This window comes from Phalacrocorax aristotelis, chromosome 3 (genome assembly GCF_949628215.1).
Source record: "Phalacrocorax aristotelis chromosome 3, bGulAri2.1, whole genome shotgun sequence".
Classification (NCBI taxonomy): Eukaryota; Metazoa; Chordata; class Aves; order Suliformes; family Phalacrocoracidae; genus Phalacrocorax; species Phalacrocorax aristotelis.
The window spans coordinates 110,894,368-110,916,906 of NC_134278.1; the positions used below are offsets into that span (position 1 = coordinate 110,894,368).

The 22,539-nt window shown below is 42.5% G+C and overlaps 1 protein-coding gene across 1 annotated transcript in view; it reads left to right on the top strand.

The window, feature by feature from the left end:
- Nucleotides 1–1,306: 1,306 nt before the first annotated feature.
- Nucleotides 1,307–22,539, top strand: part of PRKCE (protein kinase C epsilon) — a 298,381-nt gene continuing 277,148 nt past the window's right edge. Inside the window, exon 1 of the mRNA XM_075089082.1 lies at nucleotides 1,307–2,119. Coding sequence (XP_074945183.1) covers nucleotides 1,772–2,119 — 348 coding nt within the window. The 5' untranslated portion in view covers nucleotides 1,307–1,771. The remainder of the gene's footprint in view (nucleotides 2,120–22,539) is intronic.

The following is a 22,539-nucleotide window of genomic DNA, read 5'->3' on the forward strand; positions in this document are numbered from 1 at the left end:
AGGCGTTTTCCGCCGGGCCGGGGCGGGAGCCAACGGGAGCCTCTGCCGGCCGGAGGAAGGGCGGCGGCGGGCCGGGCCGGGCGGTTGTGGGCCGGGCCGGGCCGGGCCCCGGGAGGCCGCTTCCCCTGCCGGCGCACGGCACTTCCCGGCGCTCGCTCACCGTGGGGAAACTCTTCCTCCGGCCCGGCCCCCGCTGACGTAGTGCTGTCTCTGCCGCCGCCGCGGTGGCCGGAGGGCGGGGGGTTATGGGGGGTGGCGGCCGGCGGCGCGGGCCGGAGCTCGGCGCTGTCAGGCGGCGGGGCCGGGGCGGGCGGGGCGCGGCGGGCTCGCTGCCCGTCAGGCGCGGGCAGAGGGGGTCCCGGAGCGGTGCTGTCACCCAGGGGAGTGCGAGGGGCGGGAGGCCCGGCGGGCAGGGGCGCCCGCCGCCCCCGCGGCGCCACAAGCGCCCCGCGCGGTGGAAGCAGCCGTGGCGGCAGCGCCGCGCGGCGGCCGCACTTCCGCGATCAAACACGTTAATAAAGGCGGCCGGGGGTGTTTTTTCCACGCTTGGTTCCCCACTTTCCTGTGAGGAGGAGGAGGAGGAGGAGGAGGAGGGGGGAAGCGGGGGGCGGGGGGAAGCAGAGGCAAGCAGAGGCCCCCGCAGAAAGCCGCGGAGGAGCGGCAGGAGTCGCGACCCCGGGCGCGGTTCCCCGGGCGGCCGCCACCGCGTTGCTCCCCCAAGAGGCAAAACTTTCTCTACTCGCGCGCGCGCACACACACACACACACACACACACACACACGCGCCCCCGCCGCACGCTCGCCCCACACACACACACATACACACACACACACACTGACGTCTTTTGCGCATTTCCTGCACTGGAGCGGGCGGCGGAGCGGCACCGGCGGGCGGGCCGGGGCTGCGCGCGGCGGGAGGCGGGCGGGAGGAGGCAGGAGGCGGGCGGGGGGCGGCCGGCGGGAGGGAGGGAGGCGGGAGGCGGCGGCGGCTCTGCCCATCGCCAGGGCGGCGGCCGCCCAGCCGGAGCCCGCCGAGACCCGCGCGGCCCGCTCCGCTCCGCTGCCGTCGCCCCCGCCACCCCCCCGATGCGCGGGGGTCGCTCCGCTGGGTCCTTGGCCTTGGCGGCGGCGGCGGCGGAGGAGGAGGAGGCGGCGCAGGACGGGCGGCTGCGGGCTGCGGCGCGGATGGAAGGTCCCCGGGTGGATGTTTGCTGAGCGGAGGAGGCTGTGCAGTAGGCAGGGCTGGCGGGTCGGCCGGTGTTTCTGATTTGTGTGTGTGCGTGCGTGTGTATTGTTGTGCGGCGCACGGGCAGGAGCGGCGTGTGCGGGAGCCTGGGGTCGCGGCTCTGCCTCCTCTGCAAAGACTGATCCAGGATTATGGTCTAGGTGAAGGGAGAAGGCTCTTGCGCACCCCAAGGATTGATTATGCTCGGGTTTTGATCGCGTTCGGGGGTTTCTGCAGCCGCGGACGCCTCCCCCTCCCCGGCGGCCCCCCTCCCTTGTTTTCCGTTAGAAACACGGGCAAGAAAATAAATGTATTCACTGGGTGTCGCAAGAGCAAAGGCTAAATAGTCAAAGGTAACAGCAGCGGCGAGGCGAAGAGACCCACACTGTATCCCGCTCCCCCACTCCCAGACCTGCCCTCCTATTTATTGGCGAGACCTCCCTCCCTCCCTCCTTCCCTCCCTCCCCTCCCTCCCTCCCTCCCCTCCCTCTCGGTGCGAGTGCGTTGTGCGAGTGTTCAATCCCGGGAAAAGTGCAGCCATCCAGCCATGGTGGTTTTCAATGGCTTGCTGAAAATCAAGATATGCGAGGCGGTGAATCTGAAACCCACGGCGTGGTCTCTGAGGCATGCAGTGGGTCCCAGGCCACAGACCTTTTTGCTGGACCCTTACATAGCCCTCAATGTGGACGACTCCAGGATCGGGCAGACCTCAACCAAGCAAAAGACCAACAGTCCTGCTTGGAACGATGAATTTGTCACCGATGTTTGTAATGGCAGGAAGATAGAGATGGCTGTTTTCCATGATGCCCCCATCGGGTACGACGATTTTGTAGCTAACTGCACTATACAGTTTGAGGACTTGCTGCAGAACGGGAGCCGCCACTTCGAGGACTGGGTAAGTGTTTGCGCTGTAGATACATTCACGTACATACGATTTTTAGTGGCACGGCTCTGGATGCAACATCTGTCTTGCAGAGCTAGGTTGCCAAGGCCATATAATGGCTCTGAAGGCTTTCCATTATTTCCACGCTTTGTTATACTGAGATAGCCATGGTTACTGTGTATCTAATGCATGTGGTGTACAGGCAAGGGAGGAAAGAAAAATATGCTGAATCTAAGTAAGAGATGTATAATTACCACTTCAGCTTCTGAAATTACGTTACATAAATACAAGTCTAGTTATCTTATTGTGTTTGAAAAACCCCAGCCAAATGCATCCATACAGAACATTACCACAAAACCCAGATCTAGCGTTTAGACCGAGTTCACCATTTCGATGTGAATGCTCTTGGTCAGTCTGGCAGTGACGAGCTTAAAAATCCAGACCTGACCTCTGATACGAGACACTTTGGGGTCTTCGTGTCACTTGAAAGCTCACTGCATCATCACTGGTGCTCCTCCTTCCTCCCCCCAGATGATCTACACCTTTATGCACAGAGCTAATGCAGTGCGTCTTCAAATGCCTGCAACTGATAAAAGGGTCCTGGTGGATTTTGGCCCTAACCAGGCAAATTCTGTTGGCTGTATATGCAACGTGTCTAACAGCGTCTACAGCATCTTAAAGACCCAGAGGCTAACATGCCTCTGTGGTAGTACAAAAAAGCTGGAAAACCCTTGGCCTGACATCCTCAGGTGCTGTGATTTAACATGGAAAAATCAGACAAACACGAAAAGAAACACAGCAATGTGGATATGAGTATTTCATGTTTCTGCAGTTAAACAGTTAAGTGGTATATCCTTTAAATAAGATGTATAAGAAAACAACAGTAGCTGTCTTCTCATTTTAAATGTGCCCTGCTTGACCAGCCATCTGAAATGTGTATGCTCATCTTTTTGAGTGTTTATTTGTTGTGGTCAAGAATACTAGCCAGGGAAATATATCTTTGGCAAACATACAAAGAACCCAGGACCAAAGTAAAAATAGCGAGTTAATAGCTCTGAGTTTCATGTATTCTTTGGGGTTTCTTTACTTAATGCAGTGGTATAAAGAGATGTCAGAATGATGGAAAGGCGTGAAAGAATTAGGCTCTATTTATGCTGATTAGTTGCTCAATAACTTTACTGTTAAAACTTTTTTATGTTTACAACTTTAAAATATTTTTCACTTTACGTATGCTACATTGTGATAATTAGGATCTAGATTATTCTGATACTCTATAAAAGCTACACATTAGTAAGCTCGGAGGGTAAAACTGGCTGATAGGCAGAGGAAAAATTGCCAAATCAGGAAAAGACAAATGCAGCAGTATTGCAGATGTCTTTTACCTGGATTGAATGATAATCAAGTTGTGGCTTTCCTGAAATCAAGGGGGGTTACATCTTTGAGACTACTGGGACGAGGATGTCATCACAGATTTTTAGTGAAAGAATAATAATTTCATATGTTCTTTTTGTGTATTGTACATGTTGTGAGTTTGCCGCCAGATCTGGAAGGACGTTGCAAGTTGGAGATGCCAAGTTTGAATTTTGGTAGGGCTGGTGTGCTGGGGTATGTCCTGGCTCTGATTTTTAAGGTGAACTCAAACGTCTGAACACATTGCCTGGATAAATAGTGGAATTTAACAGATCGAGGCCCATTGTAAACATGATCTGGGAGGAACTACATAGCTGAATCAGACAAATGCTGTGTTTTAATGCGCCAGGATTCATTGCTGTCCAGCATTCACTGGGTGGGAGGAGACGAGGGCGTGACTACGCTTGCTGTCTGTTGATGTGACAGAATTGAGGACATGACAGTGGATCATAACTGGCCAGCTCAATATAATGCAGCTTCTGAAGCATCACTTGCCTTGTTTTGTGCTGTAAATCCTCCTAGTTTGGATTGTGTTTGTGCAGTACATATAATACACGGTGTACACCACCCTCCTGGTATGACAGTTAGAATTGGTGGGGAGGCAAGTATTTGTAGGAATGTGCTTTACCCTTTCCAAAATCTTCCCATTTACTGAATGTGTGACTGTGATTGTAATAGCAAGTGTATTTACTAGATTGTTAATAGATAGGGACCTTCAGAGAACTGACTCTTAAAAAATTGCACTGGGTCTTTTTGTCTGATTTCACTGAGTTAAAATAAGGCCTGTGGCCATGACATCTCTGTAGAGTCCATAGTGAAGTAAATAGATTTATTGCTATCCTCACCAGTAAGTATCTGGAGTCTATATTAAAACCTGAAAAAGAGAAGTCGTCTATGAAGTGAATGTGTTTCACAGTACAAGAAAAATGCACGTGGCCTAAAACAACATTAGGCTAAGATCTGCTGGTATGATACAGTCAGTTTCTTCTGTTTAATAAGAGGACTAATTCCTTCATGTCAGTCTTGGCATTTAAGGCAGTTATTTTTGTAGTGCTGTCTCCTGACTTTATAACACGCAAATTAAAAGCAGCAATGACAGGAACCCACTCCTCCTTACTGCCTGAAATATCAAATAAATGCAACCTAAGAAACACTCTTGGAGACTGTGAAGTCTTTTTAGGCCATTCAGAGGGTTTCCCTGAAAGTTTGAACTGGGCTCCACATACTTGTTGAGTGTGTTCTATGTAATTGCACTGCTGCCCCTGTCTGCCTTCAGAATGATGCAACAGTTCTTGCAGGACTGGACTGTCACTATTTAAGTAAGTTTGAGAAAATGCTCATGTGCTGAGAACAGCTCTTGTCAATATATTAATAGCTTCAATACTTTTGATCTTATATAATACTGCATGTATTTTTGTAAGAAAATGTCGGTATTTGTTTTATAACATCTGCTCTGGGTCAAGGTTATGTTACTTATCCTGTAATACATTTCTAGGTTGTTGTTGGAAGTCCAAAATGCAAAAAAGACTTGCAAAGAAATAATGTTTTGGGGTTTTTTTTGCTTAAAAACCAGCTTTAGCCAGCTCGCCTACTTTGATTGGCTTCTGCCATTGTGCAAATCCTTGTATTTTTAATAAGAGATGAGTTTTTTAGGAAAATATTGGGTATTTTTCTCACTGTTAAGCCTGTGCTATATACTGATGCCATGGTTACAGGAGAAACACTAGTGATAAACAAGTACAAATCTTGAAATCATGGTAGCATCTATTGTATTAGGACAAGTCAGATGAATATGCAAAATCCTGGTTGCTTTTATCTACAGAGAATTCAGCAGTTGCAAAAAAGATTTTTAACCTTATGATATGTATACTCCCTGAATGTATATATATATATTAGAAAAACAAATCAAAGTTGTGGCCTAAAACATTGGTTCAGATTTTACTGGATGGGAGCTTTTAAACAAAATATATACTTGTTTGTTTTTTTTTTAAGGATTGGTCTAAAATATTTGTTTGGTTTTCTAGAAAAGGTATAGTGACAATTAAAAAGATGGCTGCTTTTCCAGTGGTGCATCAATACAGACATAGCACAGTAAAAGTGTTAGTTTTGCAGATTTTTTTAGTCATGGCTACACTGCAGTTTTCAAGAGAGCTTTGGATTTATGACATTACAAGCTTTTCTGTAAGCACCTAAAATGTTGTATGGAATGGCACAGAGTATTCAAGAGGATGTTGGTGAACTTACACTTTGAAAAAGACGAAGCACAGAACAATAAACAATGTGCAAGTTCTAACTGAAAAACAAACTAATAGCATGAAAGCTGTGGCTATATTTTTTTAGGTAATTCAGGTAATAATAAAGTATGTCTTTAGCTTTCTTACGTGTGGCATATGTAAATGTTGCACTTGAGTGGGTAATGCAGCTACATTTTAATAAGCAGAATTGAGTTCAGGAAGGAAAATTCCGTTGATATTTAGCCTTGTGGTTGCACTCCTGTGAATTAGCACGATCAATGTTCATGTGTTTGGGTGATTGGTAGTACGGGGTTTGAGTTCAAGTCCACTTTCCAGAGCTGATGATAGATGAAATCAGTGTGATTGGACCTATGCCAAAGACTCCATCTAAGGGTCTTAGCCATTAGCCCGGCAGTATGCGAGAAAACCTATTTTGTCCTAAGAAATCCTTTTGCAGGCTCAGTAGCAGAACTCACTAAATCAGTCAGGGCACCACAACGTTTAGCAAGAAAAGCCTCTATTTCCACTGAAAATATTTTACAGCTCTTTTTAAGTTAATGAAACAAGTTTAATCTTCTACTGTCTTAAAAAAATCCTTAATGCTGTCAGGAAAAAAAAAAACCCAACAGATTTCAGTGCGCTTTTCTTTGCTAGTCCTAAATATCTTCCATACTGTCTTTTTTTTTTCTCTTCAGTGCTGCTTCTTAAGATCTAAATTTAAAACATTATACTTTTTTAAAAGCATCCTTTCATATTTCCATTTTATCAATGTGAAATTAGTCATGCAACTGTGCCACCATTGCATAAAGCCAGTTTATTATGAATTAGTGTAATATCTCAATAACAAGTTGATGATGAGTTATGGGAAATTACATGGGGAAGAAGTCCACTCTTTTACATACTTGTTGAACTGTTGAGTTATGTATTTTTATGTCATGCGTATAGTTTACTGTTGAAGAAACTTCCCTATTGGAAAAAATCTGTCTTGAATTTGAGTCCATACAGTTAGACATCTAGGTTGATGGAGCTCTAGATGTCACCCAAAAGGCAATAGCAGGGAAGGGATTAAAACTCTTCTGAGGCCTTGGTCCCCTGAGCTGTCCATGGATGTGAGAAGTAGAACTGTCTCCTTCCAGTGCCTCTAAACTGAATTAACTGGAAAGACTACTTAGATGCTTATCAGAGGGTTTGTTTGGTGTTTTTTTTTTGTTTTGTTTTTTTCCCAATGCCATTTCTGCTGCTGAAATGGGAACTCCTTTCACTCAGCAGGTGATCTGTTGTAGCTGGCAGACAGAGTGTGGAATCATGATTTTATTGCAGGTCACCCTGTGTGTTAACCTCTGCTTTTGCCACACACTGCTGAAGGTTGGCATTGGGCTAGCAGAGTGTGAATGTAGCGTATTTTCATTTTTTATTTTAATCTACTGGCTGAATTTATCTGCGCTGATGGTGTTGAGAGGCCTAGGACTTTGCTTGTGAAAGCTTTACATCTCATCTAAACTGCAGTTCATGGGCTGCTGAAAAGCATTGTTATCAGAAGAGTATTTGTTGAAATGAAAATGAAATTTCTGTCCTGTTTGATAGATTTCTGCATGACAAGGCTGTCACTGAGCAAGGTCTGTCAGGTTTGGGGGGGCAAGAGTGAGAGCGCCACAGGGTATCAGCAGGGTTTCGGAGGGACTTGACGTAATTGTGAGGGTGGGCGGTTGTCAAGAGGAGATGGGAGATTTTGGAGAGCACTTTGTACAGGTAGGGGTCTTCCTTGCCTTCTCCCCCAGCCTGTCTCCCTCCTGTGCCTCCTCTTTTCCCTCTCTGCTGGGGATGTGGTACAGTCACCATGCAGCTCACCCACTATCTCGTATCAATCCCTTTCTACAGCTGCATAAATCTACTCCTACTCCCTGCTAGAAATGCTCTCTCCTAACAGCTCCTGCTTACCTGCAGTGCTTCCCAGCCTGCTGAGAGGCAATAGAGGGTGAAAAAGCTGCCTCTGTGGTTGCTACTGCAGGGACATAGAAGGGGCGAAATGGGGAAAGGAAGAGATGAGGCATGGAGAGAAAGCTGGAGGAGGGTAATGGATAGTCGCTGCTGCCCCACATATTCCAGCTGCCCTTTTGGCAACAGCAGAAGGCTACACGTATAGGAGATGGGGATGAGCTGGCATAGGCAAATTGACTAGTTGAAGGTCATATGTTTCTCACTGACCTGGTGGGTTTGGGGTTTTTTTGGTGTTTTTGGTTTTTTTTGGTTTTTTTTTTTTGCCTGCTTTGCTCAGTGTATAGCTTTTGAAGTCTCACTTCAGATGTGAAGAAAAATGCTCAGGGCATGAAAAGTGTGTAGCAGAGCATGAGTTTCACTTAGCACTGAATTATCATACATGAAGGTCAGGATTTGATCCCAGAACTGATCAGAATCTCATCCTATTGTTGCTAATACTAATACTGGTAGGAAATTCTGCATCATGAAACTAATTCTTCGTAACTCTGTAGAAAGTATCTGTTAGAGCAAAGGTACCAGTAACAGAGTCCAGTTCATAGGTATTAATTCAAAGCTGGACTTCAAGAAATGCTCAAGTGGGATGAAAACAGTTCCTACATGTCCTTCTTGTGCCAGTTTTTAGACTGTGCGTGTATTTATTCCAGCTTAGGTGGTTCCATACACACCATGCAGAACTTCATAGCTGTGAGCAAACCACTGGTCTCACTGGGTTCGCTGGATTTCATACAGGCATGTGTTTAAATTCTTTTCTCAACTGGGGCCTGTGTTCCAAGGGAAAACCAAGAAGAAATAATATTTAATAACATCCTTTACTTTTATTTTACTCTTAGTGATTTATTATTCTTCTGCAAATCTTGCACATGCAAGCCTGCTTTCGGCTTTGCTCAGCCATCAAAATGAAATCTCTGCTCTCCCTGTCCAGAATTCTTTAAATACTGCTGAAATGAGGATTTGATTTAAGTTGGAATTGTAGGACTTGGCATCTAAGTCTGACTAGTTTCCACTCCCTAACTAAACTTCCATTTAAATGAACTTTTAGGGGGTTTTCAAATTTCGAAGGGAGGCTGTGAATAGAGTTAGTAAAAAAAAATGAGGCAAGAGGCCTTTCTGCTTGGAATTGGATGGTTGAATTCAGTTCTGCTTTACCTGGTACTGTCTTAATCTCCTTTCCCTCACCTCAGTTATTGGACTGTAAGAGAAAGACATCTACAGTTCATGGAAAGAGAGGATGGAAACAATAGGGTATGCAAGTAACGGGAAATCTGTGGTCAGAGAGGACTGAGAAGAGACTTTCCCTCCATCTGCACAGAAAGGTAGGGCTGGAACTATCTGGATATGGAATAAGATCAGAAATACAAAGACAGCTTGGAAAACTGCCATTTTTGGGGACACCCCCCCCCCAAAAAAACCAAACAAACCAACGACCCCTTTTGTCAAGCTAGACAGAGTAAGGTTTGAAGAATGAGGATATTTCACGTGCCCTTTTGAGCTGTGCAAATTATAGCAGTTACAGGGGTTTCTACCATTTGGGGGCAAAGCGGTCATTACAGAGGCTGAGTTTTAAAAAAAAGTTTTAACCTTGTGTTTGTAAACAGCTGCTTTCCTATTTGGCGGGCAGTCACTAGAAGATTTAAAAAGTACATTCGGCAATATTAATATGAAACTGCAACTGTAAAACTAATAAATAATTCTAGAGATTGGGTAACTTTCATGGCAGTTATGTACTTTGCCCTATATTTTAGTAAAGCAAAATGCAAATGAATATGATGAAAGAACATCTGCAGAATTATTACCTACTCTGATCATTATTCACAGTCAGTAGCTCAAAGTAAAGTTGATTTCTGCGTGTCCTCTCACATTCCTCTAAGAGTTAAAAAATCTTGAATTATCATTGCTGTGATTTAGCAGAAGTTACAGAAGCCAGGATTTCACATATTTCTGAATAGCACAGCTAAAAAATTTAGTGATACTGGCATGTTCCCATTAAATGTAACAGGAATTTTAACGTTTATTTTATTGGAAGCAGTGTTAGAGAAAAGCTACACGTTTCTAAGAATTTTTCCCCCACTGAACTCTGTAGGGCTTGAATTGTTGAAGAACAGAAGTAAAGACAGACCATTACTTTTAGGATGAATAAGGCAAAGTTTGATTCCATGGGAGGCTTGCAGGCAGCCATTTCTGCCTTATATCAGCTAACTTGAGCTGATTTAATTGTTCCAGACAATAGAATAATTTTGGTTGTTTCTGGTGTCCTGCTGGGCAATTTCATCACAGGCAGGAACAAAAAAGTGTGAATAATGGCTAGATGTTACCAAATAAATTTCATGTCTGCATTGTTTGAACAGCGAGCCCCCATTGTATCTCTGTATCTTAAATGAAGAGTAGCAAACTTAATACTTAGGGTGTGCAACTTAGTGTCTTTCAGTACTTTACAGTGTAATACGTAACAAGCCTCTTACCATGGGGGACCAGGTTTTGTTACCCATTTTAGAACTCTTCATTCTTCAGTACATTGGCCTTTTTAATGTCATTAAAAATATATGCCTTTGTCAATGTTAATGTTTATAAGTATCTTAAGATAGTGATGTGGTAGCAGTGAAGTAGGTGCAATGGTGGTGGAGACATGAAGGGAAGACTGATGCATACTCAGCATAGGTGATGTGGAAACGGTTGGAATTGCTTTGCTTTGTTTCACAGATTAAAAGCCGGCAAGGCAGTAGTGTTTTCTTCTTCTTTTTCTTTCCTCTTTATCATCTCTTCAGTCTTCATGCTGCCAGTTCTCCATTTTCTATCTGTTCTGTCTTCAAGATGGTCAAGAAATGATAGGGTGACCTTTACAGGATTGCATAAGATTTTGATGTTGGCAGTGCTAGCAGGCTACGTGAATGAAATGCCCTGCTATAGATCTCTACAGAGACCTATTGCAAGTACACTTTTCTTGCTGGGACCATATTTACTCATTGCATAAGTCTTTGTGGCATCTGTCAACTTCCCTTTATTTCAAGGTGAGCTTGATCCATGGTCTTTAAAAACGATGCCTGAAAATGTGTTGGAAGAGGACAGGCTAAAGGTTACTCATGCTGTGTCTGCTTTGTTCTCTTTCTTACATGGTTCTAGTTGGATTTATTGAGGAATCTTACTTTTCCTTTTCTTTTCCTCTGAGTTTCCTTGCCTTTTTCTTCCTTGTGACCCCATAGTGCCTTGCTGCCTCTTGAACATTTGACCTCATGGCCCACTTCTTTTTTCCTTAATCCACTGCTATGAGCTTGTCCTCAGGTCCTGATTCTCTATTTTAACTTTTCTTTCATTTTTCTTGTTACTACTTCCCATATATCCATATTTCTGTTATTCCAGCTCCTTCCCCCTTCTTGTCACTCTGGTGGACCAGTGAGCTCCTGGTGTCAGTAGGACTCAGAAGCATCTTCAGTATGTGAAGCTCTATGGGATTTGCCCAGCCGCTCTCCCATGTGCTCTCACGTGTCCCCAATGTGCTTCTCAGCAAGCAGCAGGGAACTAACTAATCAGGCTGGTGGCTGTCGGAGCAGTTATATTCAATCAGAAGTGATGCACTGAGTTTCCAGTTAGTTATACGGCAGAAGTGGTTGGAGGAAGAAGTGTAATATGGTAGCTTTGAACTTCAGGTAAAATGCTCTGGTTTTAGCCGTCAGTGGCATGTTGAAGGAGCATGATCTATCCCTGAAAACTGGACTTTCCCAAGCAATGGGAACACTGTTGTAAAACTTTAGTTGGTGCTGACTGTTGGGTTTTCCAGGGACTCCTAATCACAGAAAATACCTACTATTGTTTGGTATTTTTATTTTAGGTAAAGCCAAATTATGGTTTCTGTCTTAAAAAAATTACAGCCCAAACACAAGTCAAAAAGAACAGATTAGGGAAGCCAAAAGAAATAACAGGGAAATGCTTACCAGCGTGAAAGGCTGCAGGTAGCTTGCAGCAGCCTATCAGTTCAGCTTTGCTTTGTGTCCCTAACTCAAAATCTGAAGGGGAGAGACAATAGTGGAAATTTTGCTGAAGATTTTTGGAGATCCTGTTGCTTTGCATGATGTGGTGTTTCTTCTTAAGGAGCTAACAGGTTTAGAGGGACAGCCCTTATGATCCAGTCTATGGTTCCCAAATTACTAACTATTTCTGAGTATCCCATATAGGTTTAAGAATGTTTGGGATCACCGACTTTTAGGGAACTACAGGATTTTTCTGTATAATTATATGAAAGCTGGTATTAACTGTATCATTATATTTGAGCTTTTTTCTTTATCAGTAACTGGGTTAGAACACTACCAGTACAATAATCAAATACAGACACACTATATAGGGTTAACCTTATGTACTAATGTCACTGGGCTGAGATAAGCTTTGTTAAGTTTCATTCCACATCTTTACGCTTTGTGCCAGTGAGTTCTCAGAGCCATGTCAAGGCTCTGAGAGAAGGAAAGAGAAGAGTTTTACTAACCTCTTGTACTGATTTTGTACAAGTCTTACCCATTGCATCAGAGGCAAGCGACAGTGCTTTTCACCTAAAGAATGAAATCTTGTAGCTCTTTCTGGTGACCTTTATGCAATGCATTATTTATTTTTTCATATATATAGTAAATTCCATTACTTTAAAAATAACATTTGTTTAGTGGTCATATTTAGGAAGTAACTTTGCATATGCATTTTTTTATAAGGCCATGTAAATGTTTTAAAATACAAATTCAGCTAAACTCATTTTTAACAGTTCCGTGGTGCATTAGCAGCCCAGACACCACGACCTAGACAAGTTCCTGTGATCTCTTTAGGTGCTCTTTCTTTGCCAGTTCACGCTCAGTTCTTTGTGTCCTCTTTGCCTGTTTGTTGCAAGATGCTTTGGGTAGGGGATATCATGTTACCTTCATGTATATATCATTTAGTAGGACTGTGGGGTCCCCGTCCTCTTCTGAAAGATACTCACAGTACAACAGTAGTGTGGCAGAAAAAATAGATCAGGTACAGCTGATCTCTGTTTGTCAGAGCCCAGTGCAGTGCAAGAAGCAGAAGCTTTTCAGTGTTGGTTTTATTGTTAAGTAGATGTGTGAGTAAGCAAAAAACGATACACCTTAAACAAACACAAAAGAAGTTTAAGTCTGTGGTGTGTGCCGTACACAGGCTGCCCTGACTGGCGGGCAGACAGGGCATAAGTTGTCTTGCACACCAATTCAAAGCTGATGTTCCTATATTGATTTTAAAGGGAATTTCTTTCAGTGGTCTTCCCTGTTGCTAAAACTGTTGAAAGTATGTGTACCATTTAGTTGCATACATAGTGATTCCTCTGTGCTACTAGCTGAGTTAGGGAGATGGGTAGTTACATCACCATCAATTGAATTCCTTGTATGTTTAATATTGTGCTTTATATATTTCTCAGAATTGAGGCCTATTGTAAAATTTTCAGATATGTGGATGTCACATGAAAAATTTAGGCTCCTGGTTCAGCTGTCTTTTGCAAGTATTACCCAGCTGTCTTATCATCGGGTTATGTCAGCGTGATATCCATAGTAAGCTTACCTTCTAAACTGTTTATTAAGAGTTCACAATGCACTCACAAACGCATTGTGAATTTGTTGGTCAAACTGCATGTTCTGACCAATGAGTGTTCTCTTCAGTTTGGTATGTACGTGTTTTCTTGCAAGTGATATTGTTCAGAGCATTTTTAAAGTTTAAAAAAAAAATCCAAGCCCTTAACATTTTTATTTTTTTGTGACTGATACTTCATTATAAAGCAATAGTAAACACTGGATATTTGAACAAATAAAATGAAACTGATCTCTAGCCTCGTTTGAATGTACTCTGGACAGCAAACTGACAGGCTCTAACAAGTTCCAACTGTTATATTTGGTTTAAAATGTATACACTCTCCAGCCAAGCAAGTTTTGCTGTATCAGTGTTATTAATACTATAAAGCTTTCAAAATCTTTAGTGTAATCCAAAGTTTACAGTTTTTTAAAAATGAGATTTAATATCAGATGTGAAGTGTGAGAATGTATTTTTGTCTTTCTGCTGTTCCTGGAAGACTGAGGTCAAAAAAAGTATCTGATTGAAATGGGAGGCAGGCAGACTGAGAAATGGGGCAGCTCTGGTCAAGCCTCTTCTCCCTACAGCAATTTCCCACTGGCCTGTATGGGCTTCTTCTGTTTGGGTCCTGGGCGTACTTGTGGCAGTGACCAGTAAGACAAATTACAGGCCAAATGTTTTGTAGAACTGCCAAAAAGTTTGCAGTTCTTCCAGCAACTGTGAATCAGCCCTGCGCCCTATTTGCAGACTAGCAAGTAAAATCTGCTTCCCAGCAGCAGTGTGCTGGTCTGCAGAACCCCTGTATATAAGCTTTATGCATGGTTACACAACTTTACGATGCAAATAATGTGAAGTCGTGGAGACATTTTATGCTACTATGAAAATGTACTTGATGCTAGTGATATCCCCAGGAAGACAGGAGTAAAGTGCTGAAACCTTCTTCAGAGTGTGGATGCCTACATTCTGGCAGGGTGACAGTTCTGACTGTAGGAATTATTACTTTATCTTTGATAACACTCACAATGTGTGATGCTGTGCAGAGACAGAAAATTCATAGTTTCTTCCTGGAGGAGTTTATGCTGTAAAACAAGAAAACTTATTATCTCACTTCTGGATAATAAGATCATAAACTACAACGTAAGATCTAGAGAGGCTTTGGACCTATGAAGAGAGAAGTGACACGCAAAAGCCACAGAAAACGCCTAACAAAATACAAATCTATGCTTCTCAGAACAGAAGCATGCAAAAGAAATAAATGGCATATTATTGCAACTTTTAAAAATGTATTTGATGGCCTTTGGGGAAGCAGTAGTTGTCTAAGAGTAGTTAAGGGAGAGTGCTTTTATTCATGAGTCAGCAGAGAAAGAGGCTGAAGCTTAAGTAGTGTGCCAAACCAAGGAACATGTAAATAAGGTGGACAGTCAACAAAGTGAAGCCACTTTGTAATAGAACAGATTACGCAAATAAGGAAGATGGTATTTGCAGCAGGCTTTATTTAAATAAAAGTTTAAAAATGTCATAACAGGTCACAACATAAAAATTATTGTCATCAGTATTGCTTGGTTTTCCTTAGTGTTTGTGGTAACAGGTGAGGTTGGTGAATTAGTTTTCACAGTGCACAAAGCGTTCCTGATCCTGATTATTTTATGGTCTGAAGTTTTAGTGAGCCATGAGATAATGTGTAATAACTTCATTATAATCTTGCATGCTGTGAACTAGTAAGACAAGTTTTTACATAGTTCATTGTCCTGCATCTACTTGTGATGTAACACATTATCTCCTCTCTCTTCCATAGATTTTGCCTTAATTTCCATTCATGTAATTCCCTCAAACAAATGAGGATGTCAGTAATGGGAAATGATGGGCATTCACTTGTAACTCAGGTATAAAATCTTCTTGTAAAATGAATAATCCAGTCGTCTTTTATATCAGTGGTTCCAGAAGAGGCCTTTGTCTGTTTTAGATTGACACATAGTAACACATAGATCTCGTCTGTCTCAGATAGTAATGAAATTCATTAGCAAAATATCTGAGTCTGGAGACTCATGACCATAATAATCTTCAGAGCATTCCTAAGAGGAAGTATAATGGATGGAGAAACAGTATTCCTCCATGTCACCCAGAAGTATGGCACAAGCATTATGGTTTTAATCTCAGAGTTTTGCAATGGAGGTATCAGTATCCTCATTTTTACAGAGGGGAGGCTGGGGCTGAGACCTAGAGGTCTGAAATAAGGTTTCTGCCTAATACTTTGTAGATATCTTTCTTTCTGTCTTGCAGTTTCTTCCTTGTCTGTCAATCACTTTTCTTACTCTCCCTTTTAAAAAGAAAGATTCTTATAATCCCATTTATGTTTCCTTCTTGTAGCATAGCTTTTGCAGGCTATTGGGTTTATGGTTCAGTTGGTTTTTTTTTTTTTGTGTTTTTATTCTGCAACCACTTTACTGTGGGGACGCTTTCCTATAGTTGTAATGAACAAATCGAAATGCAGGGCCTCTGTCTTGCTGCATTCTTGACATTGGAGCTTTCTCTGCAGAGGTATGGATCTATAAAACCAGGCTTCCAGACTGTCAAAGCCGAGTCAGTAGTTTGAAGTTGGGCTGCTTCTCTGGATGGCTCGTTGTGGGCAGCACCAGCTTTACTGTTACCATGGAAGAATTACCATCTAGAGGATTCCTACACGGATGCACTTGGAGTGCCTCTGGTGTTGAGCCTACCTGTGTATGAATATACATAGGCTGTCAAAGGGGCTGAAGAGTGGGATGTGCAAACCCCTTTGAAGTGTAGAAAGAATTATTTGAGCACCTTTGAAAGTTGTCATCCTAACTCATAATTTTGTATATAGTTTATAATCCCATAACTGTAGTTAATACAGGAGGAGACAACAGCAGACAAAATGTAAAGTTGAAGTATTTGTTGTTTGATCATTCATGCACAAAATTCAGAGGAAAGAGGACTTCCCTTTGGGTCACTCGTGAAGAAACAGGACGTTTTATTTTCCATTTTTAGGGCCTTGTCTTTGTTACTAGGAGTAGAAAGGCTTAGGATCCTGCAGCTGGAGTTCTGTGAAGAGGGAGTAAGTGCAGCTGGTGTGTGCTGTGGAACAGCTGTGCAGTGCAGCAAAGCCTGATAGCCCAACACCTGAACGTGTTTATAAAACAGATACAGTGAGATTATATTGGTGTTGCCTGCCTGGCAAATTGCTAGCCTGTGGTTTACACAGGGCTGTCCCTGGTTTTGAAAAAGCCACAGAGTCAGCACACCGGATATGCTAACATGTCTTGGGGTTAATGTGTTACGCTTCAGGATTGATCCTGGGTGGGATGGATTTGGTGCAGATTATAGCAACTGAGGCTTTATGAATTTGAGGAAGAGAGACTCCGGGGAAGTTAAAAGGAGGTCTCAGTTTAGCTACTCAGAGTTGCTTTGCAAAATTGTTCATTATTTATTGTGTCTGGAGCTCAAATGAAGTGGGGGAAGACACAACATACCCGTTGCCATCTTTTCACAGTGAAGAAGCGGCATTCTGTTGGGTCTTTTGATATAGTGTATGTTACTGAGCTTCCTGATCAGTATAAATTTAACAGCTGGACCTGTAAGTGTAGTAAAGCTTTTTTACTTACAGTTCTTTCATCTGAAAGGTACTGTGCAGACACTACAGAAGAAATGTCGACATGTGGATTGTTAAGGTCTATCATACTAAAAGTAGTCAGTGATTGATTGGAGTATCAGTTTTGTGGTATTATGTGAAGCTGAAGACACTGGAGTGCAAAGGGGATGAACTTGCGGCTTCAGTTACTTAGGGTTTTCATCTGTTCATGAGAGTTGTCTTTAAACCCACAACTTACACGTCTCTGTACAGCCACCCAAAATTTAATACTGGCTTTGCAATACACTGGCTAGTGATCTACAGCAAGAAACCAGCATGCTTAGAATACAGTCTTATGGATTTGCTTGATTTCAAATGTATGTGACTCATTAAATTAAATTAGAATAGCAGCTTAAAGGGAGTATGTTAGCAGCTTGATTTCTTACTGTAGGCTTATAATATTGTGACACCTTTGACTGCAGAGAAGCTACGATTTTCTTGCATTAGGTGAGTATGAGAAAACATGGTGTCCAGATACAACCAATTATCTTCAAATTCTCCTGGTGTCACAGGTTTACTTTTCTGGAACAGTAACACTGGTTAAGGACGAGCATTGTTAAGACAGAATGTTTTGAATGTATACTAGAATCGAATGAATACTACATGAATACAGGTTTGTTTATTAATATTTGTTGGCAGGTCCACTGTACAATGTGAGACCGTATCAGTCATCATTGCTTCAGTGTGATGTTAATATTTGTGTCCTCACTTCTTAAAATATGAATGTATTATGTTAGATGTTCATCTCAAGGCTGACATATTTCAACAGCAAAAAAGAGAGTGTATGGGAGGGTTACCCAGCAGTTCTGAAAATATCTCTGCTCACAAACCAGGTTCCTGGTAAGAGCCATAATTGAAGACCCCAGGTAGGTAACTCCTTTGTGCCTCAAAGTGCCATCTGCCCCAAAGCTCAGATCCCACGTCCCAGAGCTTTCGCCTTCAAACCCACAAGCTCATTGCTACTTTCCTTCAACCCTGCTATCTTAGGGTTACTACTTTTCCAGTACCACTTCCTTCTTGTACCTTATTCTCCCAGTGGTACTTCTAATTGCTCTTTCGTTGGTTGCTGTTTGCATTTCCTCAGTTGAGAAGTACCTCACTTCTGCTTCTGGCAGAATTTAAAAATCATGGTGAAAGGCTGCATTTATCAAAACTCCTATGAGGGATCCTGGTTCAGAAACAGAGTATATAGTCACAGAAGACCATACATGTGCTAGCCTGATTAAAAAAAAAAAAAACCACACCACAAAAAACATGGTTTTGGCTCAGAATAACTGGAGTACCTGAGGGTGAGAAGGGTTGAAATAACTTATCTTCATTTATTTAGGTGTGTATGTCTAACTCATGCTGAATTTTCTTTCCTGCTAGGAATCTGGGAAAGTAGATGCCAATCTCTACCACCTGTGTGTTTTCTTCCCTGGAGAAAGAGTGGCTGGTAGCAGCTTTAGTTACAGTTAACATTTTTAATCATCAGAAAGCTTAATTTGAAGACCTACTTTGTTACACTGTGTTTCCCAGTGGCTCCGTCCAAATATGAGATAGGTGTAATGGATAAATCACATTAAGGCTGTGCATATGTGTCATAGAAAGAGGTTACATTGGCTGGAAGGGGAGATGTGGGGCAGCCTCCCTTTTAGGGTTGTCTGAATGATAACTGTGTGAAAGCAGATACAGAAGGAAATTATGCTACTGAGAGAGAACAAAAGCAAGTTCGGTCAGGTATTTCAAGGCCAAGGCAACTCACTTGAGTTATTACTGGCTCTTATTAGTATGCCTGAAAAAAGTAATGAATGTTCTTTGCTTCAGCTGGGTGGCCCTCAGAAAGGGGAGAGATTCTTTCCTGCCTTTTGAAATCATCAAAGAATATCAGAGTAATAATTTCCAAAGTTATCTCTATGTCAGAAAGCCTTGCTGCTCAGGATAAGCCAGGGTAAACAAAGGGCAAATAGGAAGTGACTTTTCAAAAGTATGGATTTGAACCTGTGAGGTGCTGAGTTTCTCCAGTGAAACGCTGAGCTTGCTTGGTTTCCAGTAAGTTTATGGCTCTCAGTTCCTGACGGGATCAGGTCCTAAGATTAGATCTACTCTCTGAAGTAAAATCAGGTTACTGCTGTCAGCTTTTTAAACTGCCAATATTGCTTGCAGTGCACATCATCAGTGCTCTGTATGTACACAGACATGAACAGCACTTGAGTAAAGATACAAGCTGATCAACTGGGACTGTATCACTTTCACATTTTCACCGTTTGTTGTACTGATAAGAACTCTGATATGAAAATGAGACATCAGGAGGGTAAAGCAAAATACCAGATGCTTACTGGCAAAAGGAAAAAACCTTTAGTTTTGCTCTCATGTTTAGGAGCATTTGTATGTGGTTTTCCCTTATGTACAGTAAAATAATGTCAAATCTCTGTAGTACTTTTCATCAGTAGATTCCTAAGTGGATATCACTTTGAATGTATTGAATATGCAATCAAGACCTCTGGGTAGAGGAGCATGTGGTGGTGTAGTGCTTCACTTTCAGATGAAGTGCAAAGCCCTTCACATTTAGCTTTGACTTCAGTGGAGCCGTTCATGGTGTATGGGTACCTCAATACACCATTGCCTGCCCAGAGATTGCAAAGAATGTTTGAATTAGACTCCTTCTCTCCCACTAATACATACTTTACTGTCTCTACGAGGTTAATTTGCTACCAGGATGCTGACTTCAGTCATTGTTTGGCATTATTTGAACTAAGGGTGGGTGTAATGAGACTTCACTGCTAGTCACGCTGAAGGGGAAAACTACCTGTTTTTTCACAGTAGTTCCTAGAAGTTACACAAGGAAATCTATTTGCTCTAAGCATGAAGTGAGAAATGTACATACAGTAGTCAGACTGATTCAGTCCTCTCATAATTTATTGCTGTTATGATGAGCAAGTGGCTAAAATTTTTGCATCTGGTTATTGCAGCATGTAGAAATAAAACTCTTATCTGAAACGGTACTGAAGTTTTTAATGGCATGACAGAAATGAGGCATGGTTGGTTTGGGTTTTTTTCCCTTTTTTTTTTTCTGAATTATTATATCTATACTAATGTTGTTTAGAAGGCTTGGACCATCTTGAGTCAAAGGGATTTTGATTAAAGTGTACCTTTCCCAGGGTTCATGTGTTGCTGTGTTTTCCATGGCTTGAATAGAAATTGTGTGTTCATTGACCCTTCCAATATATGGATTATAAACAAATTGGAGGCAAAGGGGAGGAAAAATTAGACAGACTTTTAAAAGAATCAGTGCTTAATTCTGCCAAAGCTCCTGCCTCAGGCTTCAGTGCTCAGTTTCATCAAACAGGTTCTTCTACCTCTGTTTCCTCATTCCTCTTGAGGAGAGTCAAGCTGACCATGCTCAATTAATCACGAGCCTTCAGAGCCTTCCTTGCACTCCAGAGAAAGAGTGCCTCCATGCCCATAGACCAGCAGCACCCAGGAAGTATCTGAAGTACAGATCCTGAGTTATAACAATTTGGGGTGAGGGATTGTTTTCTAGGGCAGCTTTATTTTTTTTTTTTTTCCACTTGGTGCATGGTGACACCTTCTGGGAGGCCACTGGAAGGCTAAACCAAATTCAGCAAGCAAGAAGCAAGAGACTGCCTCCCTCCTGTGTGTGGGGAGGCAGTCTCCTGCCAAGACTGGGGAGCCATGTTTCCCATAATGCAATGATGCAGATCACCCAGAAAATAACGCAAGTGACAAGCCTGGGAAATATGGCATATTCCTTAGTGAACAGTAATCTTTGGAGAACAATATTGCATAATCATATGACATCATCATGTGGGAGAAGTCCATATTTCAAAGTCAATGTCTCTCACCTTACCTAAAGGATGATCTTATTATCGGAAAGCAAGGTGGTTGAAAGGGGAGCTGTACTGGCAGTTGTATTTCTAGCCTCCTTTAGGGTACATACAGACTTCCCTTTACATCTTCTTCGTCCCAAGTATTTGGTGTACAGGACTTCCCTGAAAAATACTGATAAGGATAACTTCCTCTGAAACATTGCAGACCATCCTTTGAATCTCTGGGTTCTCAGTATGAAAATAAATGTGTTTCAGACAGTGCTTACTCTGAGAAAAGACCAGTCAAAATCTTACTCTTCACTGCACAGAGAGGGTAATAATTAGTTGAATAATAGCAATTAATTTTGAAATGCAAGGTATAACTATGTTTCCTGCAGCCAGGCCTTCAGTAATCAAGAGTTGGGGAAGAACTGTACCCAGTTTATGTACCAGTAAAACAAATAAGTAACTGTGTGATAGTTTTGGCTTGCAGACTGTCAGCTACAAAAGGGGAGTCTGGAAGCCTATAGAGCTTTAAAAATACCTTGAGCTGGTTTTGAACATTAGGGCTAAATGTTCCTGTTGTTTCCCCAATTGTCAAGGAACAGAGCAAGCCACATTTATCCCCTCCTTTTCCACAGTATCTGCAGAATAAAGGATGGGTTAAGAGTTACTCTCTGCGTCTTTTACTTGTCTTTTAGCTAGTGAAGATGATCAGTAGTGATACCTCAGTTAGTATAGATAGGGGCTTCGAAGCCCCTCTCTATGAGACAGGGCAGTCGGGGGCCTTGTGGGAAGGTCTCACACGGGAGAAAATCTCTAGAGAAGTAACGTGGAGCACAAGGGTGGACTGTTGTTTGGAGAGCTTTTGAAATCTGTGCTCTTATCTGGAGATCTGACTGGGAACTGGTCTCTTTTCCTCTTAAATGAAGAGGGTAAAGCTCTGTCTTTCCTCTTCCCTCACCCCCTTGTTTTCTAGTGGAGGGCGTGAGTCAAAGCTGGCAGGGCTGTCAGTCCTGCTAGGTAGCATTGCCTGAGTGGGGAGAGGAGGGAAGCAGAAAACTGGGATCATAATCGTTACATAAATAAATAACATCTGAAATACCTCAGTATTACCCCAGAGAAATGTGTGTCCCTGATAAATGAGCCTTGATATTGTTAAAATGTCTACAAGAAGCTTATCATCAGAGGCCATATACAATCCTCTGTGGTCTTATTGATCTGTGTATAGTGTGATCCTGTAACCTGGCTAAAACAATATGCTCACAAGATATACTGCAAGGTTATTGGGTTCTACCTAAATTATTCCATACTGGGTGATTTAATCATGATTCTATGATTTGTAAAATTTGTTTATATATGTGGAACTCTCTGATCCTATATGTCTTCGACACCAAGGCCGCAGTAAGTTAACTGTGAAATTGTGTAGGCTTTTTTGGTACCTGCAATCCCAATTGATACCTCATCCTCAGGTGATCGTGTGTCCAAACACGGGCCAGGTATAGACTGAGGGGGATTAGGCAACTAACTGATCTGTCCTTGCTGATCTGGTTATTCAGGCATTGCCCACTAGGAGGTTTCTTGCACCTTTGCTCAGTGTGTTTGTGGGGGCTACCGAAAGATTTCTTCACTCTGCAGACCTCTGACAGAAGCATGGCGGTTCCTGTTTTCCATCTGAGGCTGCCAGACATAGCGGTTAGAAGTACAGTATCAATAGAAAGCTATTTTTTTCCTAGCTGGTGTGTGTGATCATCGACTGCTTTGATTAACCAGTTCTGGGGCTTA